Below are 25,185 nucleotides of genomic sequence, written 5' to 3'. Positions count from 1 at the left end.
ACATTAAAGGAACTGCAATATATGCTTATTATTATTTATCTTACAAATCAGTCAAATTAGTAAGTTTTCAGCAACATTATTTTACCTCCGGCAAACCTTCCACGAAGCACAGATTCTAACGTTATTTCGTCTTCTCCAAGGGCTTGAACAGTGACTTCCGGGAACTGCAGAAGACCACTAGTCACTTGTGCTCTTAAGTCTCGCATACTTCCACTGTAAATATTTTTAAAAGATAACATTATTATGATATTTTATACTATAATACACTTGATTATCTCTAGCCAGAAGGAAAAAAAAAAGGCACCACACAATAGTAAATAAACTAAATAAGTAAATAAAATCTGATTATAAAATACATATTATTTGCTTCTGGGTTTGAGGTATTCTCTCCTAAGAAAATATTTCCCAAACAGCCTTAGGAGAGTAAAGATTCATTAAGCCAGATGCCCTAAGGATATTCATGATTCCCTAGATTCTTTGAAAACCGGTTCAATGCAATTAATCTTATTGCCTGACCTACTCTCAAAGAACACTTCACACACAAACAGGAAAAACTGACATATTTTAGAAAAATTACTGCTACAGTAAAAGGGGAGAAAGTCCATGAAAAATGTCCAAAACCACAGTAACCTCAGGAGTTGAGTTCAGCATATGTGTTTTAATTGCATAGAAAAAAAATCTAAAATTATCTTTCACTTCCAACATATAGAAGACTAGAGTCCCTGAATGACCCTCCCATTGTAAACAACCAAAAATGATGGTTAAAATATAAAAGTATCTTTTTGAATGATTACTGAGTCGGCAAAGCCAAAAGTGAAGACAGTAGGAGTTTTGGAAGACATGTAAGCTGGCTTGGGCCTTGAGGATTAGCTACCAACTCCACTCCTGGTGATCCTGATCTTGTTTTGAGCACTCTGAGGTCCACAGAGGCAGAAGATAAAGCTTAGGGCTAACAGAGCCAGTGCAAGCTAAGAAGAGCCTCCCCCTCACCTCATTAAACTCCACAGGGCTACATCATCAGCGTAGAGGTGAGTGAGAGAAACACCCACTGTGCAGGACAGGGAGCAATAAAGCTGTCCATTTTGACCATGGCTATGAGTCTCTACTCAGAAAAACAAAATTTCCCTTCACACAAATTAGTGGCCAGAATTCAGGCTATGTTATCTGATAATACTCAGGTGAAGAATTTAGAAAATGAGCTCAGTGAAAATAACATAACAAGGATATCATGATCAACAGCCAGTAGAATCAGTCTATCAGACTTCAGATATTGAAACGATCAGAAAACAGAAAATAAGTATGTTTAATATGTTTAAAGACATCAAAGATTTAGCTTGATAATGAGGAAGAAACTTTAAAAATTATAATGAAAAATGATCAAGTAGATTTGAAAAAAAAAATAATAGAACTTCTAGAATTAGAAACGAAATAAGCAAAATTCAGAACTCAATGGGAAAAAAACTCAATGGAGCAATGAGAATGTTGCAGCTACATAAAACAATATGGACATAGGTCAGAATATAATATTAAAAAATAAAAGCAGCAGAAAATACATGCAGAATGATTACATTTATATAAAGTTAAAAAGACTGCAAAACTAAACAAAATATTGCCTAAGGATACAAACATATGTAGCACAACTACGAATAAAACAAGGAAATAAACACAAAATCCACAATAGTAGCTACCTTTGAGAGAACGAAACCGAATTGGAATGGAGTGTATCACGATTCTGTACATTCTTTTGTACCCACTCAACAAATAATTCTTTTGTATCTACTTAATAGTCAATAAAAACAAACTTGAAAGATAAGTAAAACAGTACACCAGAAAGAGAGAGCCCAAAAACTTATCCAGAATGTAACACAGAGAGACAAAGAGATAAGTAGTTAAAAGGTATAGACAATAGAGAAGATCTAACATACGATCTAACATGTTTATTCAGAATCCTCCCAAAATATAACACTAATAGTAAAGAAGAGCCAACATTCTAAAAGATACTTCCCAGATTTATAGAGACACACCAATTCTCTGAAAACAGGAAGACCTGTGAATCCTAGGTAAAATAAATGAAAAGAAATGACTTTTCAACAACAACAGTGGAAGCCAAAAATCTGGAATATCTTCAAAATTCTAAGCAAAAACAGCTGTCAACAAATAATTATATATCACTGAAATTTCCTTAAGAACAAATATGAAACACATTTTTAGACGAATACAAACTGATTCTACCCCAAGCAGACCCTCCCTCAAAGGAAATTCTAAAGGATTACAGGTAGAAGAAGGCTTCAGGTAGAACAGTGATCAGATAGAAGGTCTGAGATAGAGCAAGAATGGTGTGTCAAAGAACTGGCAAAAAAAAAAAAGGAAAAATCTAAAATACGGACTACATAACAACAATAATAATAATGGTTAATATACGAGATTTAAATAAAGCATTCCTAGTCCTCTTATTGTCTGAGAACAAAGATACATTGGTTTATTTTAGACTCTGTTACATATCCACGTTGAAAATATATACAGGAAGAGGCATACATAAGAATGTATATATCAGTTTTCTTAATAGCAAAATATGAAAAATAACCAAACAAGAGAAAAAGGAATTTGCTTTATCAGATAGTAAAAACATACTATTACACTATAATAATTAAAACAATGTGACATAAGGCTAGTCATGGACAAATATATCAATGAAACAGATACTCTACACAGAGAACCACAAAAACTAAGTAGATGATAAAAAGCAAATCGGGATATTTCAAATCAGAGAGGAGGTATGGACTATTCAATTAACATTATCGATACAATTTGCTACTCATTTCTAGCAAAGAGTTACACATTGGTGGAGCAAAGAAGTTACACACATTACCCACGCACATACTACACATTCCTCCCCTAATATCTAGAAAAATAAATAAAACTGTGCGTGTGTGTGTGTGTGTGTATACATATCATGAAGCAATACAGAAGAAAGAAGGTAAGTTCAAAAAGTTCAGAGAATTCTAATACCCTTCAGTTTGAGGAGAAGTAAACTCAAGGAGTGAATGGATAACCCCGGAAAAACTCCAGGAAAATTCCAGGTCTAGAACCCTCTAATTACATACTATACCACAGGACCTCAGCTGAGGGCCAACTTCCAGGGCAATGTGCTACTTTCTTGGTAGAAAGGCACTAAAGTCCAAAGGAGTCTCCCTGGCAGGAGAGCAACCCCAGGGAGAAGTCATTTTACCAAGCACAAGGTTATAACTGTAACACTCAGCCCAAGCCATTCTCATAGAAGAAAATCAATACTATCAAACTGAAGGAGCCGGGCCCGTGGCTTAGTGGTTAAGTGTGCGCGCTCCGCTACTGGCAGCCCGGGTTCGGATCCGGGCGTGCACCAACGCACCGCTTCTCTGGCCATGCTGAGGCTGCGTCCCACATACAGCAACTAGAAGGATGTGTAACTATGACGTACAACTATCTACTGGGGCTTTGGAGAAAAAAAAAAAGGAGGAAGATCGGCAATGGATGTTAGCGCAGGGCAAATCTTTCCCTGCAAAAAAATATATATGTAAATATTCCTTTTAAAAAAAATAAAAATTATCATAAGTTCAATAATTCCTGTCCCTTAATTTCAGTTTTTCTTATAAAATTAATTTTCAAAAGAAAATCACATTTATAGTTTATTCCATTTCATAAAATTTGTCTCTGTATGATTTCTTCTATCTGATATCAGCATACAGATATGTCTGAAATAGTCACAAAACTTTAGTACTGCTTACTTTTTGTGTGATCCAAATTTCGGGTGTAGATTTGTTCCTTTTTTTATGCTTTTCAGTATGGATTGGATTTTTTAACACATTTTTTATTTTTATAAAATCAATAATAATTACCTAAAGAATTTTTTAAAAATAAAACAAAATCTAAAATAAAAATAAACTCTGAAAATACAGGAGATATTTATGCGATCTTAGGACGGGAAGAAGATGCAAATCAACCTAATATTCACTATCAAGAAAACACCATGTTAAATCATGATCCATTTTTGCCAATCACTGTTGAAGGTATAGGGAAACACACACGTGCATATATACTCTTGTGGGACCATAAACCTTAACAGCCTTTTTGGAGGATAATGTGCCAGATTATAATTTTACATGGACAAATCTTTTTTTTTTTTTTCTTTTGTAAGATTAGCCCTGAGCTAACATCTGTTGCCAATCCTCCTCTTTTTGCTGAGGAAGACTGGCCCTAGAGCTAACATCCGTGCCCATCTTCCTCTACTTTATATGGGACACCACCACAGCATGGCTTGACAAGCGGTGCATCTGTCTGTGCCTGGGATCCTAACCAGCAAACCTCGGGCCGCAGAAACGGAGCACACAAACTTAACCACTACGCCACTGGGTAGGCCCCTACATGGACAAATCTTTTGACCTGGCAATTCTAGAACTTTTTTCTCCTATAGGCAAAAGACTTACATCCTCTATCTCACTTACTCAGATTATCTGGAGAAAGAAATCTCTGTCACTCCATGACTTCAAATACTGTATAACAGCAACACCACAATTCCTTCCAAAACAACAGACATCGCCAACCACTCTCTACCTGGATTCCCCCCAAAGGCACCTCAAACTCAACATTTCCAAAATGAAACAATCACTCTTTCTCCTTCCTCTCTACAAATTTGACCCTTTTCTTCTATTTCCTCTCTTGGTTAATAACTCTAATGCCTACCCAGAAACTTTGAGCACTTAGCTAAAACAATTATTCTTCAAGAAACTTTCCTTGATCACTAGCTTTCCCCTCACTCTCTCATGTCTGAGTTAAGCTACAATTCTCCTATTCATTCCTGACAAATCTGGTACTTCCCCTAACATGGACGGCACTTATCACAATGTAGAATTGCCTCTTTGATTGAGAGTTCTTAGGGGACAAATATGTACCTTATTTATCATTTTAATCCCAGTGTTTCCACACTGTGGAGGAGGCACAAAATATTGGTTGAATACATGAATAAATGGTTTCCTTTTCCTTTTCCTTTTCCTCCCCTGACCATGCAATACAAGCGGTCACTAGAAACTGCCCACTTTAACAACAACAACAACAAAAATTTCTGCATCGTAGTCAATCATTTCTATTCCTAATCACTCAGCCTCTGTCAAAGCCTGACCTCTAACCAGACTAAGGGTCTTCTGATCTCCAGTTACTTGTTCGTTCTTATTCTTTACACCCAAATCTATAATTGGCAAGTAGTTAGGTACCCCCCCCCCAAGAAAAATTTATGTGAAAAAAATAAATTTGAAAAGGTCACTCAATAAGTTAACAAAACATGAGTTTTAATTTTCTGTTCAAGCTGTAAATGCTATTTTCTAGATGAAAATCTGATCAACTGCCTCAAAAAAACTTATCATGTCACCATAACTCAAAAAACTTTAAAGGTTATATTTGAGATTTCCTACCCATTAAAAGTGGAAGTTTGTTTTTTATTATCCAAAACAGATCCAAAAGTATAATCTAAAATAAAGTAATTAGATTATAATTACTATAATATATAATATATGGTCAATGGAAAGTAATGACCGTTAGCCTCCAATACGAAAACCTCTTATATTTATATAAGGGTCCTAGGCTCAAGTTTTAGTTGCTGAAAGCATTATATTTACAGAAATTGGTCATAATCCCTCTCCTCCTAAGTATCTTAGTACCAAAGAAATTTTTAGACAAATTTAGGTAGGAAAGGCCACAATCACATTGATATTGTTGTTTTCCCCTGATGGCCTTCTATAGCCTTGATAAAACCAGTGTAATGGTAAACTGAAGTTAACAGTTTTTCTATTAAACTTAAAACCAAACATTTCTCCAGAGCTAAAACCTTCAGAATTCTACGTGGTAGCTTTTCCCAAAGTGTATTCTGTGGAGTATTCATGAACATTAAGCAAAAAAGTTCTGTGATCACTGCAAGTCAATCAAGATCATCCCAATAGAATTTTTAAAAGAGTTTCACAAGGTGATTCTAAAGTTCATCTGAAAGAACAATGCACAACAATCAATTTTTTTTAATGAAATATAATAAATGTTCTATTTCTTAGGCTGGATGTGTTTTCTGTTGTTATGTTGTTTTTAATGTGATACAAAGATTATGATGTGGAAGTACTGGCTCAGTCACAGTATTTAAAAATAGAACTGTAATTTCCACTCCAGATATACCCTCCCACTTAAAAAAAACATGACAAATATATGAAACAAGGTGTTTAGACACTGGACAACAGGTAGCACAGGACAGCAGAAAGGAAAGGAGGGGCCGGCCCCGTGGCTTAGCGGTTAAGTGCGCGTGCTCCGATACTGGCGGCCCGGGTTCGGATCCCGGGCGCGCACCGACGCACCGCTTCTCCGGCCATGCTGAGGCCGCGTCCCACGTACAGCAACTGGAAGGATGTGCAACTATGACGTACAACTATCTACTGGGGCTTTGGGGGAAAAAAAAGGAGGAGGATTGGCATGGATGTTAGCTCAGGGCTGATCTTCCTCACAAAAAAAAAAAAAAAAAGAAAGAAAGGAAAGGAGAACAAGATGACCTCTAGTGCTGTCTCTCTAGCTTACTATGTATAGAGTTCCAGGACACAGAGCACGGAGAGGGAACCCAAATAGAGCCCAAGGGTCTCCTTGAGTTGAGGAGACAGTTGAGAATGCCACAAAGCCAAAGGTAGCTAGAATTCACAGGGCACAGTACTGCAGTACAAAGGCCATACAAAGAGCTCCAGAGATCTGCAGTGGGTTCCCCCGAATCTTCATATGATCAGTGTAAGCACATAAGGAAACCACCAGAGGCCGAGGAATGAATCCTTGGAAAAGTAGAGGAAAACAATTCCCAGAGCTTACACAGGCCAGGAATAGGTCCAGAGGGGAAAGATTTCATAATACACGGGGCACTTAGAGTACTCAAAAAGGTATTGATTACTTCAATAGTGGGAGAAAAATTAGCCCTTATCTAAAGGCTGTGCTGGGCCTGTCTACAAAAGCTCAAAAAGCAAGCGTCAAAAGAATCAAACTGTTTCCATATAACTTAGCCGCATCCCAAAACAAAGCTCAAGAATATGTAAGGGGAAAAAAAACCAACCAATAGAAACAGACTTGGAAATGACCCAGATGTCAGAATTACTAGATGAGGACATTAAATCTATTATTCTAGCTATAATCCCTATGAAGACAGAGGAAAGCATGAGCATGTTAAGGAAAGATTTGAAAGATATAAAAAAGAGGAAATCAAACTTCTGGAGATGAGAAATACACTGGATGGGATTAACAGATTAGACATAGAAAGTATTAGTGAACTTAAACACCCACAATAGAAACTACCTAAAATGAAGCACAAAGAGAAAAAAGGCTGGGGGCAGGGAGGGAAAGAACAGAGCATCAGTGAGCTATGGGATAAGCTTGTGCCCTAACATGTGTAACAGCATCTCCAAAAAGAGAGGACAGAAGTATTTGAAAAGCTAATGGCCAAAATTTTCCAAATTTAATGAAAACTATACACCCACAAATCCAAAAAGGTCAGCAAACCTAAAGCACCAAAAACATGAAGAAACTCCACCAAAATACATCATAATCAAGGGACAAAGAGAAAATCTTAAAAGTAGCACACTGCACAGAGGAACAAAGATAAGAATGACAGAAGACTTCTCATTGAAAACAACGCAAGCTGGAAGACAATGGAACAGATTTTAAGTTCTGAAAGGAAGAAAAGCTGTCCATCTAGAATTCTACATCCAGTGAAAATATCTTTTTAAAATGAAGACCTTTCAGACACACAAGAGCTGAAAAGACAATCACCAGCAGATCTGCACTACAAGAAATGTTAAAGGAATTCCTTCAGGCAGAAGGAAAACAATACCACATGGAAATCTGGATCTACACAAAAGAATACAGACTACCAAAAATGGTAAATATAAAATACTTTTTTTCTTATTCTTAGTCTCTTTAAAAGACAATTGTCGGGGCTGGGCCAGTGGTGTAGTGGTTGGGTTTGCGCGCTCTGCCTCAGCAGTCTCGGGGTCACAGGTTTGCATCCTGGGTGCGGACCTAGACAACGCTCATCAAGCCATGCTGTGACAGGCATCCCACGTATAAAGTAGAGGAAGATGGGCACGGATGTTAGCCCAGGGCCCATCCTCCTCAGCAAAAGAGGAGGATTGGTTTCAGATGTTAGCTCAGTGCTAATCTTCCTCACTAAAAAAAAAAAAAAGAAAAAGACAATTGTCTATTTGAAGCAAAAATGATACGAATATATTGAGGAGTTTATAAGATTTTTACAAGTAAAACAAATGACAATAGCACAAAGGCCTAGAGAAGAGAAATGGAAGCATACTATTACAAGGTCCTTACACTATACATTAAATGCTATACTGTTGTTTGAAGATAGACTGTAATAATTTAAAGATGTACACTGTAAACCTTAAAACAACCACTAAACACACACACACAGATATAGCTGATAAGCCAATGAAAGAGAGAAAATGTCATAATAAAGTCAATCCAAAAGATGGTATAAAAAGAAAGAAAAAGAAAGAATAAATGGAACAAATAAAAACATAGGAAGATAGTATATTTAAACCTAATCATACTACATCAATAGTCATATTAATGAAATAACTTTAACATTCCAATTAAAAAGTAGAGACTGTTAGATTGGATCAAAAAGCAAGACCAAGTTTAAACAAAAAGGTTGAAAGTAAAATAATGGAAGATACACCATGCTAACACTAATCCAAAAAAAAGCTGGAGCAGCTGTATTAATATCAAAGCAGAATTCGGAGCAAAGAATATTACCAGGGATAAAGAGAATCATTTCATAATGATAAAGGGGTCAATTCACCAAGCAAACATTAACAATCCTGAATATTTATGTATCAAGTAATAGAGCTTCAAAATATATGAAGCAAAATCCAAGAGAACTGAAAGGAGACACATACAGACTCACAATTGTAATTGCAGAGTTCAACACCTCTCTCTCCATAACTGATAGAACCAGACAGAAAAACAGTAAAGGTAAAGATGACCTAAACACAATTGGCTAACTTGACCTAATTGATATTTATAGAACATTCTACCCAAGAACAAAAGACTACATGTTCTTTTCAAAGGCATACAGCTGATTTACCAAGATAGACTATATTCTGAGCCATAAAAGAAGTCTCAAATTTAATAGGATTCAAATCATACAAAGTACATCCTCTGATCACACTGAAATTAAATTAGAAATCAATAAGAGAAAAACATCTTGGGCCGGCCCCGTGGCTTGGTGGTTAAGTGAGCGCGCTCCACTGCTGGTGACCCGGGTTCGGATCCCGGGCTCGCACCGACGCGCTGCTTCTCCGGCCATGCTGAGGCCGCGTCCCACATACAGCAACTAGAAGGATGTGCAGCTGTGACACACAACTATCTACTGGGGCTTTGGGGGGAAAAAATAAATAAATAAAATCTTTAAAAAAAAAAAAAAAGAAAAACATCTGGAAAATTTACAAATATTTGGACTCTAAACAACACACTTCTAAATGACCCATGGATCAAAGAAGAGATCAAAAGAGAAATGAGAGTATTTTGAACAGAATGAAAATGAAAACATGACATATCAAAATTTGTGTGATGCAGCTTAAGTGGTGCTTAGAGGGAAATTAATAGCATTAAATACCTGGAAGACCTCATATCAATAACCTAAGCTTCCACCTTAAGAAACTAGAAAACGAAGAGCAAATTAAACCCAGCATGAGCAGAAGAAAGGAACAAAAGCGCCAAAATTAATGAAATAGAAAAGAGAAAAACTAAAGGAAAAAAAAAATCAATGACATCAAAAGCTGGTTCTCTGAGAAGATCAAAACACACGGTATTGATATAGAGAAACAGATCCATGAAAGCAAGAGACCAGAAACTGAACTATTTCACTTATGACAAAGGTAACATTTCAAATCATTGTGAAAATTACAAACTTTTAATGTCCTGAGACAATTTAGCTATCCCTTCTGGAAATCTGGAAAAAAAAAAATAAGACCTCTTCCTCAGTATGATACAGAAATAGGAAATTAAAGATGGATAAAAGATCTAAGGGCACCCCACCCCCACCCCCAAAAGAGTGGTGGGAGAGGAAGGTATAATCTATGAAGCAACTTCTATGTACTGGGCAGTAATCAGACTAAATCTCCAGGTAAAAGTGACACCGCATCTGTCATATGTTTCAGGTACCCCACCACATCTATATCACTGGACTATCATTCTGAGAAGCACAGCACACAATGTTACTTTTTGAGGAAAACATTGCTTCAATGGCTACCCCCATAAGATAATAACGTTGGAGTTGAAAATTGACACATGGAAGTAAAAACTTTTTCTGGGGAAAAGAAAATCACGGTCTAGAAAGAAAAAACTGAAAGGAGAAGAATCATAATCTAAGAGGGTGAGAGACAGTCATTCGACTTTTCACTAAATCCCAAAATATGAGAACTTTTAAATCATAAAAGAGAAACAAAGAGGGGGAAAAACAATAAAAACAAAATTTACAAAAATCCACAATTAATCTAAAATAAAAGGAAGTAGAATGTTTTGTGAAACATTTATAATCTTGAATTTAGCAGTGAGTGGGTTATCATTAATATTCTTTCTTATCTTATGCCAAAGTAAATTCAACAAATAAATATTTACTGCAATTAATCCATCAGAAACAGAACTCGGATCAGTATGGACCGTGGATGAACCCATGTTTCCAGGTTTCCAAGTGTTAAAAGACTCCAAGTACCCCATAGCTCTGGTCTATGGCCCAGGTATTTCCACAAAAGGTTAACATGGTTAACAATGTTAAGTTAGTGCTATCCTTAGAAACTTAGAAATTAAATTTAAAGACAACAGAACTGAAATCTTGAAGCTGCTCAACTTCCTTGGTGATCCTCCAGTCTTACTGCCCACATTCAATGGATAAACAGTTTATCAATTCTGAGTCCATTTCTTAATTCATTCAACCAATACTAAATGCTTACTACATGCTAAAATGCTAGATGCACAAAAACGAAATGCTGAATCCATAGCTTCCTCTCTACCCTCAGTACATTAGCCCCCTCCTAAGTGTTCCTCTACCTTCATCTCACTGCCTCCCCTTTTCATTAAATAGTTGCTTAGGATTAGGGTAAAATTATAACTCACTTCTTGGTCCTGAAAGTTAATCAGACTTGGCTTCTACATAGCCAAAGGAATTTACCCCTTTAGTTCCACTGGAATTAGAGCAGTGTTCTCAAACTTGCATAATATATATTGATGCCTATTTCAAGAGGAAAAAGAATTTCTCAAAGCCCTAAGTGTCTGAGAAATAGCAAGTTGAAAAATAATCACAGGTTCCATCCAGAATAAAGAAAAGACACAAACACTGAATCAGAAATGGTTTTAAGTCCAGGTTCCACCACTTACTAGTACTGTAATGCTATATCTCTATATTCTGTCTTCCTTCTCGTCTCACACCCAAGCTTCTAGAAAAGGAGAATACTTACCTCTCCGACTCTTAGCTTATCACAGTGCCTGGCACAAAGGAGTTCAAAAAAATGTTCAATGAAGGAAACAAAAAGTTTTCTAAATTTAGAAATTAGCCTTTGAATCTATATGGCAAAAGCTGGCTTCAAGACCTTTCAAATCCCAAATTTACAGTGCAAATTTTAACCTTCTAAGCACATTGAGGAGAATTTCTAAAAATCATATTAGAAAGAACATCTCATATAAAGACATATATGTTCACAAGCGCATTAACCAGCTATGTTCAATATTGTACAAAATTAAGTAGAGTCCCGGCCTTTATGACATGCCAGCATTGGCAACCTCTAAAAAGTAATTTACAAAGTTTCAACTCCTTCCCAAGGTCTAGAGGCAGAGCAGGAACACTCTGGTGGCTGTTAATGAAAATATTGTTCATTTTCTTGATAAAGCACAGAGAGATTATGTCACTCCCCTTCTCAAAAACCTTCAATGACTCCCTACCGCATACGAAAACTGACACCCTCAGCCACAGGGAATCAAGGTCCGCCACAATCTGGCAGACCCAGACTATCTTTACAGCCTTGTCTCCCAAAATCACTGCTTTCATCAGCTTGCGATTGCCTGGCACTTTCATTCTTTTCTTTATGCTGTTCCCTCCTCCATCCCCATCTGCCAAAGCCCCACCTATCACTCAAGGACTAGATTCCCAGTGTGGTCTGGGTAGACTCATCCTTTCCTATTTAATCTCATTCCTGAGCTCACTCCTTTCCATCTTTATGTTAGCAATCCTAAATATGATTTTTGAAATTTATTACTTGTGTTTGCCTGTCTTCTCCACTATACTATGAATTCCTAAAAGGCAAAAATCATATCTTACTCCTGTGAATGCCCGAGGGTCACCATGCCTTGCAAGTAACAGGTCCTAAACATGTGGCGAATTAGGATAGCAAGATACTAGCAGGGACGGGAACAGACACACTAAACAATAAAAGCAATTTTTTTTTTTTAATATTCGTGAACCTTTTATTCCTTTTTTTTTTTGTGAGGAAGCTCAGCCCTGAGCTAACGTCCATGCTAATCCTCCTCTTTTTGCTGAGGAAGACTGGCTCTGAGCTAACATCTGTGCCTATCTTCCTCCACTTTATGTGGGATGCCGCCACAGCATGGCTTGACAAGCGGTGCCTCGGTGCACGCCTAGGATCCGAACCCGGGCCACCAGCGGCGGAGTGCGCGCACTTAACCGCTAAGCCATGGGGCCGACCCCTAAAATCAATTTTTAAAAACTCAATATTCTTAAAATTCAACAAGAAAACAAATAACCCAATTAAATGGCCAAAGACCTTAACAGACACCTCACTAAAGAAGATACATAGATGGCAAACAAGAACATGAAAAGATACTCCATATCGTATGTCATCAGAGAAATGCAGATTAAAACAATGAGATACCACTACACACCTATGAGGGTGACCAATATCTACAACACTGACAACACCAAATGCTGGTGAGGATGTGGAGCAACAGGAACTCTCACTCATTGCTGGTAGGAATGCAAAATGGTGCAGCCACTTTGGAAGACAGTTTACAGCTTCTCACAAAACTAAACATACTCTTACCATACGATCCAGCAATCACACTTCTTGGTATTTTTACCCAAAGGAGCTGAAAACTTATGTCCACACAAAAACCTACACATGGATGTTTATAATAGCTTTACCCATAATTGTCAAAACATGGAAGCAACCAAGAGGTCCTTCAGTAGGTGAATGAACAAATAAACAGTGGTACATCCAGACAATGGAACATTACCCAGTGCTAAAAGGAAGTGAGCTAACAAGCCATGAAAAGACGTGGAGAAAACTTAAATGCATATTACTAAGCGAAAGAAACGAATCTGAAAAGGCTAGATACTGCACGATTCCAATTATGACATTGTGGAAAAGGCAAAACTTTGGAGACAGTAAAAAGATCAGTGGTGGCCAGGTGTTAGCAGAGAAGAAGGGATGAACAGGCAGACCACAGAGGATTTCTAGGGCAATGAAACTACTCTGAATGATACTATCTATAATGGATACATGCCACTACACATCTGTCCAAACCCATAGAATGTACCACACCAGGATTGAACCTTAATGTAAACTATGGACTCTGGGTGATAATGATGTGTCAGTGTAGGTTCATCAATTGTAAATGTTCCACTCCGGTGGGGGATATTGATAATGCCAGAGGTTGCGCCTGAGTGGGTGCAGGAAAGAGGTATACTGGAAGCATCTGTACCTTCTACTCAATTTTACTGTGAACCTAACACTGCTCTAAAAAAATAAAGCCCATCAAAAACAAAAAACTCAATATTGGGTCCAACTTATTTTTAAGTATACTCTCTTTCAGCATTAAGAAACAAAGCAAAATTCGCAAAATTACTAGGGAAGATCTTAAGACAGAATACCATAAATCAGTTCTGTGTGAAATACACACACACATCCTCAAAAGCAGCTGAATTCCACTACAGAAAATAAATCTCTAACCTAGTTGTTCAATAATTATATTGCAACATATACTGAGCAAACATTTCTACAAAAACATTTTGTATGCATTTTTACTTTTTTCTTTTTGACTCGTAAAAAGACTAAGAGTTATGATTTAAATGTAAAGCACATCAGTGGACCCAGAAACTTTCAGCCTTTTAGCAGTTGTTCTTTCAAACTTAATTCAAACATTTATTAAATGCCAACCGCTTTTTAAACATTGTGTTGGGAAGGGAATGGGAAGGCAGAAAGATGACCTACTTCGTGACCTCAACGAGTTTACATTCTAGAAGAGGAGATACACAGACAACCATCAGAATATCAGACATAAATAAAGGCTACAATAGAGGTATACATGCTGTGAGATCCCAGGGAGGCAGTGGGATAAAGGAAAATGAAAAACTGCACAGAAAACAGGGCATTTAAGGTAAGGAGGATCTGACATTTGAGAACTTGATAAAGGCAGAGATGGCACTCCAGGCTGAAGGACTTGAGCACAGGAACATCAAAGTACATCTTCAAGAAAATGGTCCCAGGATTGAGGATGATTCCAGAACAGATGAAGCATAAACCTGTCAAGAGTTGAGGCTGGACAGCAGGACATACTGGTGGAGACTGTTAACCTAACCTAGGGAAGTTACACTTCATTCTGAAGAAAAAATGAGCAGTTCCTGAAAATTTTCACGCTAAGAAGAGAAGGAAAGAAAGTTTTGTTTCCTCTCAAATCAAGATGTATCCATCCCAAAAGTGCAGTATAAGAATTAAAAAGAAAAAATTTTAATAATTATTGCTCTTTTGCGAATTGGCGACACTTTGATACTAGGTTATCGAAAAATTAGGATCAAAAATTAGACTACGGAGAGAATGCAGACTTGCCACAGCGCTTAAGACACTTAGAGCATCCCTCAAGCATGAACTTGAGCTGGGCATGTCATCCCTGCTCAAATCCTCCAAAATAAGGAAACCTACCCTAATTTCTTCTCTCCTTTTCACAGACCCCATCAGTGAAAGCTCACGAAAGAAGATTCTCAGAATCTACCGGCTCTTTAGAATATTGAGAATAAACTGAAATTTTCGAGTTCCCAAAAGATCTAGATTTTATCCTAAAGGACTCGGGTTCTTCCAGATATTTCTCAAACTGCCTATCTGAAATAAGATGATAACAGCTAGTAGGAACCTCGCTGGCTTTGAGAACAAATTAACCTACCACCCTCCACCCCCAAAAGCAGTCCACCAGTAACAAAAGTCATCGTCTTCGAGTTTCCAGGCGGGACTAGAAAGGCACACGAATCCCCACTTCGAGACGTACTGTTATTTTAAATCTCCCCGATCTGACCAATTCGCTGCGCTTTTCAAATCACGAGTCCAACTTCTTCCCCGCCCTGGACTCACCCCGGCCAGGCGCAGAAGCATGTGGAGCACAGGCTCCCCGAGGGCCGACGCGAAGCCCCCGCAGGGGCTCCGAGGGAAAGGCCCGCCAAGGTCTCCACCGCATCGGGGAGCACCTGGAGCGGCCGAGCGCCCGGCTGCCGGCGCGGGAGGCGCGGGGGGTGGACCCCGCGGGCCCGCGCCGCCGCCATGTGCCGCCGCTGCGCTCCGCCGACAAGGAGGTTATATAACGCACCCGCGGAGCCCCCGAGCGCGCCGTACCCGCCACCGCTCGCGGGCAGGGCGGGCCCGAGCCCGGCCTAGGCCCCGCGCGGTGCGAGGAGCCGGGAGGCCGCTGCGCGCCCAGGCCGCGCCGGCCCAGGCCCTCCTTCCCTTCCCCCTACCTGGCAAGGGCGGGTGACGGAGCCGCCGCGGCCGCCGGGTGCAGGGGGCGCGAGCTCCTCCCGCGCGGGCCCGTCACAGCATCTCCCGGGAGACACGGCCGCCACAGGCAGGGCGCGCTCTCCTCCGCCCCGCGGAAGCTGCTCTCCGCGCCGGCCTCCGCCCGCGACCTCCCGGCCACCTCGGACGCACACCCCCGAGGGCGCTCAGCGACTAGGACGCGACAGCCGCCCGCACCGCGGTTCCGGGTCCTCCCCCGCCGCCACTCGGCCTCCTCCGCTCGGACAGCGCCGACCCCGCTCTGCGCATTACCCTGGGCCGACACCGAGTCCCACACGCCCGGAGGGGAGGGGAGGGCAGGGGAGGGCGGAGAGGGAGGGGAATGGGAAAGGAGATCGCGGCGCCGTGACCTCAGTTCTCGCGAGTGTTCCGGCCTCGGGCGCCGGCTCGCGGGAATTTCAAACTCGCGGTGAAAGAAGGTGGGGGGAGGGAAAGGGAGGGAAGGGAAGCGGGGTTGGGAAGGAGCGATCATTTACATAAAATAGGATCGCCCCGCCTCCAATGAGCTGAGGGGGAGAAAGACTACAAGTCCTACAATGCCTTGCGCCTTCGTCCCCTCCGGCGGCCGGGCTCATGGGCGCGGCGTGGAGTCGGGAGTGGTAGTTTTTACCCGAGGTCGCGCCGGGGGGAACCCGCCGGCCTCCAGGTCCCGCGGGGTGACTGGTGGTGGGAGAGTCGCCACGTTATCGTCTGGCCCCGCTTGTTGGGGGGCCAAGTGATAATCTTTGCCCCCATGGCAGCCACGTTCGCCCTCGGTGTTTTTCGTTCTCTCTGCTCCGACTTTTCGTGCCGGAAGTGGGCGCCAGACTTCTGGGGGAAACGCTTTTTTCTCCCTCCGGTATATTTTTTAATATCCGAGCGTGCTTTCGTGGCCACAGGTGCTCACGCGGCCTAGTCTAATTTTTTTCGTCAAAATTTTACCCCAAATCAGTGTTGCCTTTTTGGTCACGCTGGGGTTTCATTGTGAAATTCCTTGTATTTGTTGTTAGTATCTTTGAAGCTAGTCCCACCACCAAACACTTTTGCAACAAGTAGATGTGGAATATGTCCGGAATAGTAAATACCAAATACAGGTGAAAGGATTATAACGTGAGGTAAAGGGAGGATTCTAGCAGGCCGCTTTTTTATCAGGAAAGTTCATCCTTTTCTGTTACTCTTTCCCATATGTTTTTTGAGATATGCTGCCTTTTAAAAATGTAATTTCCTTTTGTTCTATAATTTTTGTTTCTTTATTGACAGCAGCCTCTAAACGTATCAAATTTGTTTGCAAAAGGTACTGGGCTAAGTTGTGGCAGAGAAGGAGTTAAAAGAGGTTTTTGGTCGTTCGTCTTGATCATTTTAAATAGACCTCTTCAAACAGAGGCCACCCCCCTGTCAGATTTATGTCCTTGCCTTGTGCCCCATTCTACACTTGCTTACTTTAGCACCACTATATGCTTGATTCATGAGTACTGTACTTGCTGGTAGTCTGAAGATATGAGTTCTCAACTCAAGTATGCTGTTAGTGAGCTGTGTGACATTAGGAAAATCGAATGACTTCTCTGGGCTTCAGTTATCAGATCTGTAGAGCAAGGAAGATTGGATTAGAGGATTGACTGATTCATTAGACAGACATTTGTTAACTCTGCTCTAAGGGTTGTGAAATTCAACCTGCCAGATGTAAAATTCAAAAATCTATCCCATCATACTTATTGTCCAGTTTAATCAACTTTCCAAGTGATCTTTCAGATTTTAACCTTTCCTTCCATCATTACCATCAGGATGGTCTCTGTATGATTGTCTATAATCTGTCCTATTTTATTTCTCTACATAGTTTCTGTGAATCTTTTCTTCACTTTCCTCCAAACAAATTTTTGCCTTTCAGTGTCTCCCAGCCTCTTCTCCCGTTTTCCAAATCTTAATATCCCTTAAGGTCTAGCTCAAGCCTCTTTTCTCTCCCAAATCTTCCCTTCAGCTTCAGCCCACATTAATCACCAAGAACTTGCACTGAAAGTATGAGGTCTGTATTATTTTCCGCCTGTTTCCCTTTTTGCCTCTGACTCCCTCCATCCACCCACCACTCCCATCTCCCAGCTACACTGAGAGCACAGACTGTATCTTACACTCTTTTTAATGCTTCCCTCATAACTGCTAGTTTTTTGTTTTAATTGCTTTGTAAACTGAATTTCCATTTTAAAGCTCTCATTCAACCCCTTTTCCTCTTTTCAGTCATTTAAAGAAGCATTTGCCAAATTATGTTACTTAGTTTCAAGAGACATTAATAAGTGTTAAATGGAAAAACATCTGGATTTGGTAGTCAAATGAGTTTGGGGAAAAGGTGATTAAATAAAAGTAAACATTTCTTTTATGTAATACTTCACTGCCTTTAACTGCCTTTAACTTGCTTGGCATTTCCCAAAGTTAGTTGACCATGGAATGAAGCCATTTATACTTGTAGAACATCTTGCCTCATTAGTGTTCCACAGAATGGACTTTGGTAAACAAGGCTTCAAAGCTTTCCCTTACTGGAGGAAGCATTGTGTAGGGGAAAAAAAATATCTTTGCCGGTCTTTTGGAGCCCGGCAAACTGGGGTTTTAATCCTTTCACTACTTTCTAGCAAGGTGACTTTAATGGAATTACTTCACTCTCTGAGCCTGTTTTCTCATCTAAGAAGAAAAGATAATGTTACTTACTTCCCTGGTAGAGCTGTTGCAAAGACTCAAGGGAAGTATTTGCTCAGCTCAGAACTTCAGGCCGTTTCTACCTATATGATTCTTGGTTATTTTGATAAAAGGCCTAGAAAATGATAATGACTAGTATGGAACCTCATGCTTCCATTTGGAATGTTTTATTCAAGAGTGATATTTCAATCCCAATCCAGCATCCTGGGAGCGATTGATGACAGCCATCCGATTTTAGAGGATTTAGAACCTCATTGAAGTGTTCTGAATTAGATCTCATTTGTTTTGCACAGTGATAGGAAAAAACCTTCATAGTTTAACAAGAACCAAAAAAAAAAAAAAAAACAAACTCAGCTTGTTTATCTCAAATAGAGACAATGCCTCTGCCCTAACAGCTACATTTTCATCGTTTTTGTAGAAATTATTGGTTATAGCAAGCAGTACCCAACCTTGATTTCTCCAATTGACAATAAGCTTGGTGAGTGAGGAGTCATATTTTTCTTGTTCCCCACTGTATTTCCAGTGATGGCAGAGTCGTCAGCATATAAATAAGTGCTAAAAAAATTGTTTAGTGAATGAGTATATATGCTTGATTTCACCATTCAAAGCAAAATGTACAATATTAGATTAAAAGGGACCCTAGAGATATTCTAGGCCAAACATCTCATTTTATGGATGGGGAAACAGATTGTCAAATGATTGCCACAAATATTTTGGGATTGATTTTATTTGTTTGGTTTAAAAAAATAGACATTAAATCAAATCTATAGTTTTTAAAGAAAAGTACTATAAATATTTTTCTATCATTAAAATATAGTCTTTATGTACTTGAAAATTGTTTTTTATGAATGGTACCAAAAAAAGCCACAGATTTTATTTCTTTCTCTGAACACTGGTAATATTTGTCATGAACATGGTACCACAGTTAATCTCTTCTTAAAAATTGTTTCCTGAAATCAAAAATACAAAGAGATCTATGCACCTCTATGTTCATTGCAGCATTATTCACAATAGCCAAGACATGGAAGCAAGTGCCCATCAACTGATGAATGGATAAAGAAGATGTGGTATATATATATATATATATATATATATATATATATATATATATATATACACAGTGGAATACTACTCAGCCATAAAAAAAGACAAAATTGTCCCATTTGCAACAACATGGATGGACCTTGAGGGTATTAAGTTAAGCAAAATAAGCCAGACAGAGAAAGACAAACACCGCATGATTTCACTCATATGTGGAAGATAAACAAACACATGGATAAAGAGAACAGATTAGTGGTTACCAGAGGCACAGGGGGTGGGGAGGGCTGGGTGAAAGGGGTAAAGAGGCTCATACGTATGGTGATGGATAAAAACTAGACTATTGGTGGTGAGCATGATGCAGTCTATATAGAAACTGATATATAATAATATACACCTGAAATTACACAGTAAACCAATACAACCTCAATAAAAGTGGGGGAAAAAATTGTTTCCCCTTCTTTCTTCCTTTCTTTCACATCCTCCTCTTCCAAAGTTACTTTTTTTGTGTGTGTGTGAGGAAGATTGGCCCTGAGCTAACATCTGCCAATCCTCCTCTTTTTTTGCTGAGGAAGACGGGCCCTGGGCTAACATCCATGGCCATCTTCCTCCACTTTATATGAGACGCTGCCACAGCATGGCTTGACAAGTGGTGCGTCAGTGCCCGCCCGGGTACCGAACGGCGAACCCCAGGCCGCTGCAGCGGAGCGCGCGCACTTAACCACTTGCACCACCTGGCCGGCCCCCCAAAGTTACATTTTAAAATCCGTGTATTTTAACTAAAACTATCACAGTTATGATTTCTTTGTTCTTGGACCCCCAAAGAACACCATTAATGATGGGTTTTGAAATTCTGTAGATAGCTATAGGCAATGTACTCACACATCATTGCATTTTTTTATTTTCAATCTTTACTTCCTCAAGACTCATGCTTGCCTTAGAGCGTTGTTATGCTAGATTCTGGAGGGCACGTAATAGTTATACGCTTCTTTCAGTCAATGGTGTTGCAAGGATTGCTCATGAGTCACAATCTCTCACTTGCCTGAAGCTCACTGCCTCTAAGGAAGCCAGGTAAGAAAAGTTAGTTATGCCCAGCTGGAAACTGATAGAAACAAGAACAGTCAAGTCCGATACTCCATTGAGGGAATAGGTCACCCGTTTTAACAAATATTTTGTTCCTAGTTTATTTTATTTATTTATTTATTTTGTGACGAAGATCATCCCTGAGCTAACATCCATGCCAATCCTCCTCTTTTTGCTGAGGAAGATTGGCCCTGGGCTAACATCCGTGCCCATCTTCCTCCACTTTATATGGGACGCTGCCACAGCATGGCTTGACAAGCAGTGTGTGGGTCCGCGCCCGGGATCTGAAGCTGTGAACCCCGGGCCACCAAAGCTGAGCGTGCACACTTAACTGCTGTGCCACCAGGCCAGTCCCTGTGCCTAGCTTATTAGATGGCTTCTAAGCCTTATTTTTTCCTGTGAATTTACTTTGATCCCATTGAGCTTGCATGTCCTATATTCACCGTGACATTTGCAAGACGCTTTAAGTTTTCAAAGCACTTTAAATTGTTAGTCAAAACAGTATCCCTACATGGTTTAAATTGTAAACTGAGGGATTTTTTTCCTTTTGCCTTTTCCGATCTTTATTTCTTCTTGGGTCTTCTGTATGGTTTTTAAAATAAACTTCAGGTAGATTTGTTGGATTCGATTAAAGTATAGGAGATGTGGTATCAATTTTTGACCAGGAAATGTATGGAAAATTGAAACAAGATGTTCACGAGGTGGAGAGCCAGCAATGGAATGTCCAGAATAAAGTTTGGCATACCCTAGAGCATTTTTCTCCTGAAAATAAGTTTAAGTGTAGAAGATCTTTAGGGTTTAGAAGTGAATTATTTATTAGCAGGCCACATAATTCCTGTTTAGTGAAGAAAACAATACAGAACTTTAATGAAACCAAAATTACACCCTTAAGATCCTAAATCACAATTCTCAGATAGTATTTTTCAGTATAGTTTTATTTTGTTTCAGTTCCCTATCATTCATTCATTGGTGTGTTCATCCGTCAAATATGCATCGAACGTTTTCAGTGGGCTAGTCATTACTCAAGGCACTGGGGATACAAAGCTCGGTAAGACCGATATCTGCGTCCCTCAACAATGTAATCAGGACAACATAATTAAATGAAAAATTTCTTTTTGTTTGAAGTATTTTTATAAAAGCTCCTTTAAAATCAAAGAGAGCTACAACTATTTCTTAAGTATCTTATTGATAATTGTAATGAACCCTCAGTGTCCTGGTCAGTCTCAGGAATATTCTAGTTCCACGTTCTGGTTTTGGTCAAGCCATTTCTTCACTAAAATTGGTTGGGTCACAGACTCCTTTCCCATCAGTTGTACAAAAGGCACTTTTAAAAAAATTTTATTGAGGTCATGTTGGCTTTTATCAGTGTGTAAATTTCAGGTGTACATTATTATATTTCAGTTTCAAAAGGGATTTTAAAGATTTTATTTATTTTACTTTTCCCCCCAAAGCCCCAGTGGATAGTTGTATGTTGTAGCTGCACATCCTTCTAGTTGCTGTATGCGGGACTCGGCCTCAGGATGAACGGAGAAGTGGTGCCTCGATGCGCACCCGGGATCCGAACCCGGGCCACCAGCATCGCAGAGCGCGCACTTAACCACCAAGCCACAGGGCCGGCCCATCAAAAGGGATTTTAAAGAAGGCCTGCCTCTTTTATGTTTGAAGTATTTTTGAATGGCAGCTCTATAATCTCTCAGATTTCTTTTGTTCTTATGATTCTGCATTCTCTTATTTTAAAAAAAAGTCTAATTTTTAAGTTAGGTAACTATCCTTCATTACCTTTGTCAGATTATGGACGTGAAAGTTTAATACACTTGGCAAATTTCAGTTATTAAATATAATACAGTGCTTTGGTCAAAAGAGTGAGTAACAAAACACATCCTTGCAACACATGTTCCCACAGCACTTATGTTTTTGTGTCATAGCGAGGTTCACCCTTCTCTGGGTGAATGACACCGCATTCAGTTATGCAATCTTTTAATCGTATGTCAGACAAACATAGGTTGCCTCATCAATGGAGCAGCTCTTGGAAAATAGACACTTGATAAATCTTTAGTAAATAAGGCTGGGGAGATATATACTCAGCAGGGTAGAAAGTGGAAACCTTAACCTCCAAAAAACGAGGGTGACGAGTGACACACTAGAATCACAGTGTAAGAATTATTGTCTTCCTGGGGTATGGTCTCAAAGATTAGAAAAGAACATCAAAGTCTTTCAGTTTGAAAATCATGAAGATTTCAAAGAGTAAAATACAGTCCCGTGAATACTATAAGACTTAGATGGAGTCATGTTGCAGAAACATTAAAGGATGAAGCGATGTGTGAAAAACAACTTTGGCAGACTTGGGTATAATTCCAGCTGATTTGGAAACCATTTGCTATAGAGAATAAATCGCAATAAACCATTCAATGACAGTTGCAGGCGGAGTGCTTAAGAACCAGTGCCTTTGTTAATGTTATTTAACTAGAATATTTCTTGCCTTTGCTATTTTTGCTAACATACTTCAAATCTGCATATTGTCAGCCTCCTGGAGAAGAGATCCAAACCAGTAGCTCCCAACTTCATGTCAGCCTTCAACCGTCCCCAGTCCATCAGAGGCCACAGGCCGGGAATGGCCTGAGTGAGCCACACTCCATTCTAGAGCAGCCTCAACACAGAGGCAATTGGGTCAACCCCCGCAGCGTGTGGTTTAAAGTAGCATTCCCCTGAGAGTTTCCTTGAATACATGAAGCACTTTGGGAAGCAGCGTGTTGAAACATAAAAAGCACTGAATTCGGAGGGAGAAGATGTAAACATGAGTCCTGATCTCTGACACTACCCTTTGCTATCTGCACATCCATGGATAAAGACCTTACACTGTCCAAGCCTCAGTCTCCCCATCTGTTGTGAGGATTACGTGTGAAAACATGTAGTAAACTTTGAACTTCTACCAAATATTTGCTATTGCCAACACTTTGTTGAACATCAGATGACTTACTTGAGTTGCATAAGTAAGAATAATATGTGATAGTATGGAATATATTTCTCCATTGTTTTGGATGAATTGTTCCACATAAATATCAGGCTATATCCCATTACTGTATTAAGATTTTTCTGGGGCCAGCCCAGTGGTGTAGTGGTTAAGTTTACACACTCCACTTCAGCAGCCCAGGGTTCATGGGTTTGGATCCCGGGCGTGGACCTACACACTGCTCATCAAGCCATGCTGTGGTGGTGTCCCATGTGCAAAGTGGAGGAGGATGGGCATGGATGTTAGCTCAGGGCTAATCTTCCTCAGCAAAAAGAGGAAGATTGGCAAAGGATGTCAGATCAGGGCGGATCTTCCTCACCAAGAAAAAAAAGATTTTTCTTTTAAGTCGCTGATCATTGATTTATTTTTTTGAGGAAGATTGGCTCTGAGCTAACATCTATTGCCAATCTTCCTCCTTTTTTCCTTTTTTTTCCCCCAAAGCCCCAGTAGATAGTTGTACATCATAGTTGTTCATCCTTCTAGTTGCTCTATGTGGGATGCTGCATCAGCATTACTTGGTGAGTGGTGCGTAGATCTGCACCCAGGATCTGAACTAGCAAACCCTGGGCCACTGGAGCGCACAAATTTAACCTCCATGCCACCAGGCTGGCCTCTGATCACTGATTTTTTAATGTTAACCTACCTAATATACAATTTCATAATAAGTCATAGACTATCAGAGTCAGTGGGCCCTTAGAAATTACCTAATCCAGATTGTTTCAATAAGATTTTTGCTCAAAGTCGTATTTAGTTTTGGCAAACCTAGACAGACAACCCTCAGGGCTCCTAAATCCCTGTCTTTCGTTTTCTTTGACTAGAAGAAAGTAAATTACCCTTTATGACACAAATGTAAACAAATAAAATCTATTCTCCTGCCCACTTTAAAACATCAACATGGATAATTAAATAGGAAACAAAACACAGTTGAGATATGAAAGAGAAACAAAACATTTCCAGCTTAATGAACCAGAAAACAACAACAACAACAACAACAACCTTACACCATAATTGCTGCTATTATCTAGTGTGTTGGCAGCAAGTTAATAGAAGGGGCACTCCAGACAAAGGAAGTAATAAACGATGTTGCTATTTGCACATAGTTGAGAAGCCTGTTGCCTTGAAGTAAGAAAGGGTTCAAGGATTTGTTATAGGATTTATCTTTATAAAAAGATGCTTTTTGTAAGCTATCTTCCTGGCTACACTGTAAGCTTTGTTAGGGCAGAGACAACGTCTTTGTCATCTTTTTTCCACAACACTCAGTGAAGTACCTAGCATCTAGTAGGTAGTCACTTTTTTTTAAATGAATGAATGAATGAATACACTTTCTCTTCTATTCATGGAGTTAGAAGAAGACAGGAAAAAAAAATAAAGAGGTATCTGTCAATAAAAACAAACAGGGGGGAATCTCCCTTTAATATCTATTAGAAATGGATTCTGTGATAGATGTGTTCTAATTTACAACTCACATTGAGCAGGTGGATTGGCCCTGGTAGAGATCCATCTCCAGACAGGCATCTGAGCACCGGATTCAAGCAGAGGCAGAAC

At 39.6% G+C, this 25,185-nt stretch overlaps 1 protein-coding gene across 1 annotated transcript in view; it reads right to left on the bottom strand.

Moving 5' to 3' along the window:
• AHCTF1 (AT-hook containing transcription factor 1) overlaps window positions 1-16,128 on the bottom strand; it is a 92,714-nt gene extending 76,586 nt beyond the window's left edge. The window contains exons 1-2 of the mRNA XM_004439569.3: window positions 15,791-16,128; window positions 86-213 (exon numbers count right to left, since the gene is read on the bottom strand). Of these exons, the coding sequence (XP_004439626.2) occupies window positions 86-206 (121 nt within the window). The 5' untranslated portion in view covers window positions 207-213; window positions 15,791-16,128. The remainder of the gene's footprint in view (window positions 1-85; window positions 214-15,790) is intronic.
• Between the last annotated feature and the right edge of the window lie 9,057 nt (window positions 16,129-25,185).

The sequence above is a fragment of the Ceratotherium simum genome, chromosome 36, assembly GCF_057802395.1.
Source record: "Ceratotherium simum simum isolate JZ-2026a chromosome 36, ASM5780239v1, whole genome shotgun sequence".
Taxonomy (NCBI): Eukaryota; Metazoa; Chordata; class Mammalia; order Perissodactyla; family Rhinocerotidae; genus Ceratotherium; species Ceratotherium simum.
The sequence above is the reverse complement of the archived record's forward strand: the minus strand, read 5'-3'. Positions and strand labels throughout refer to the sequence as shown.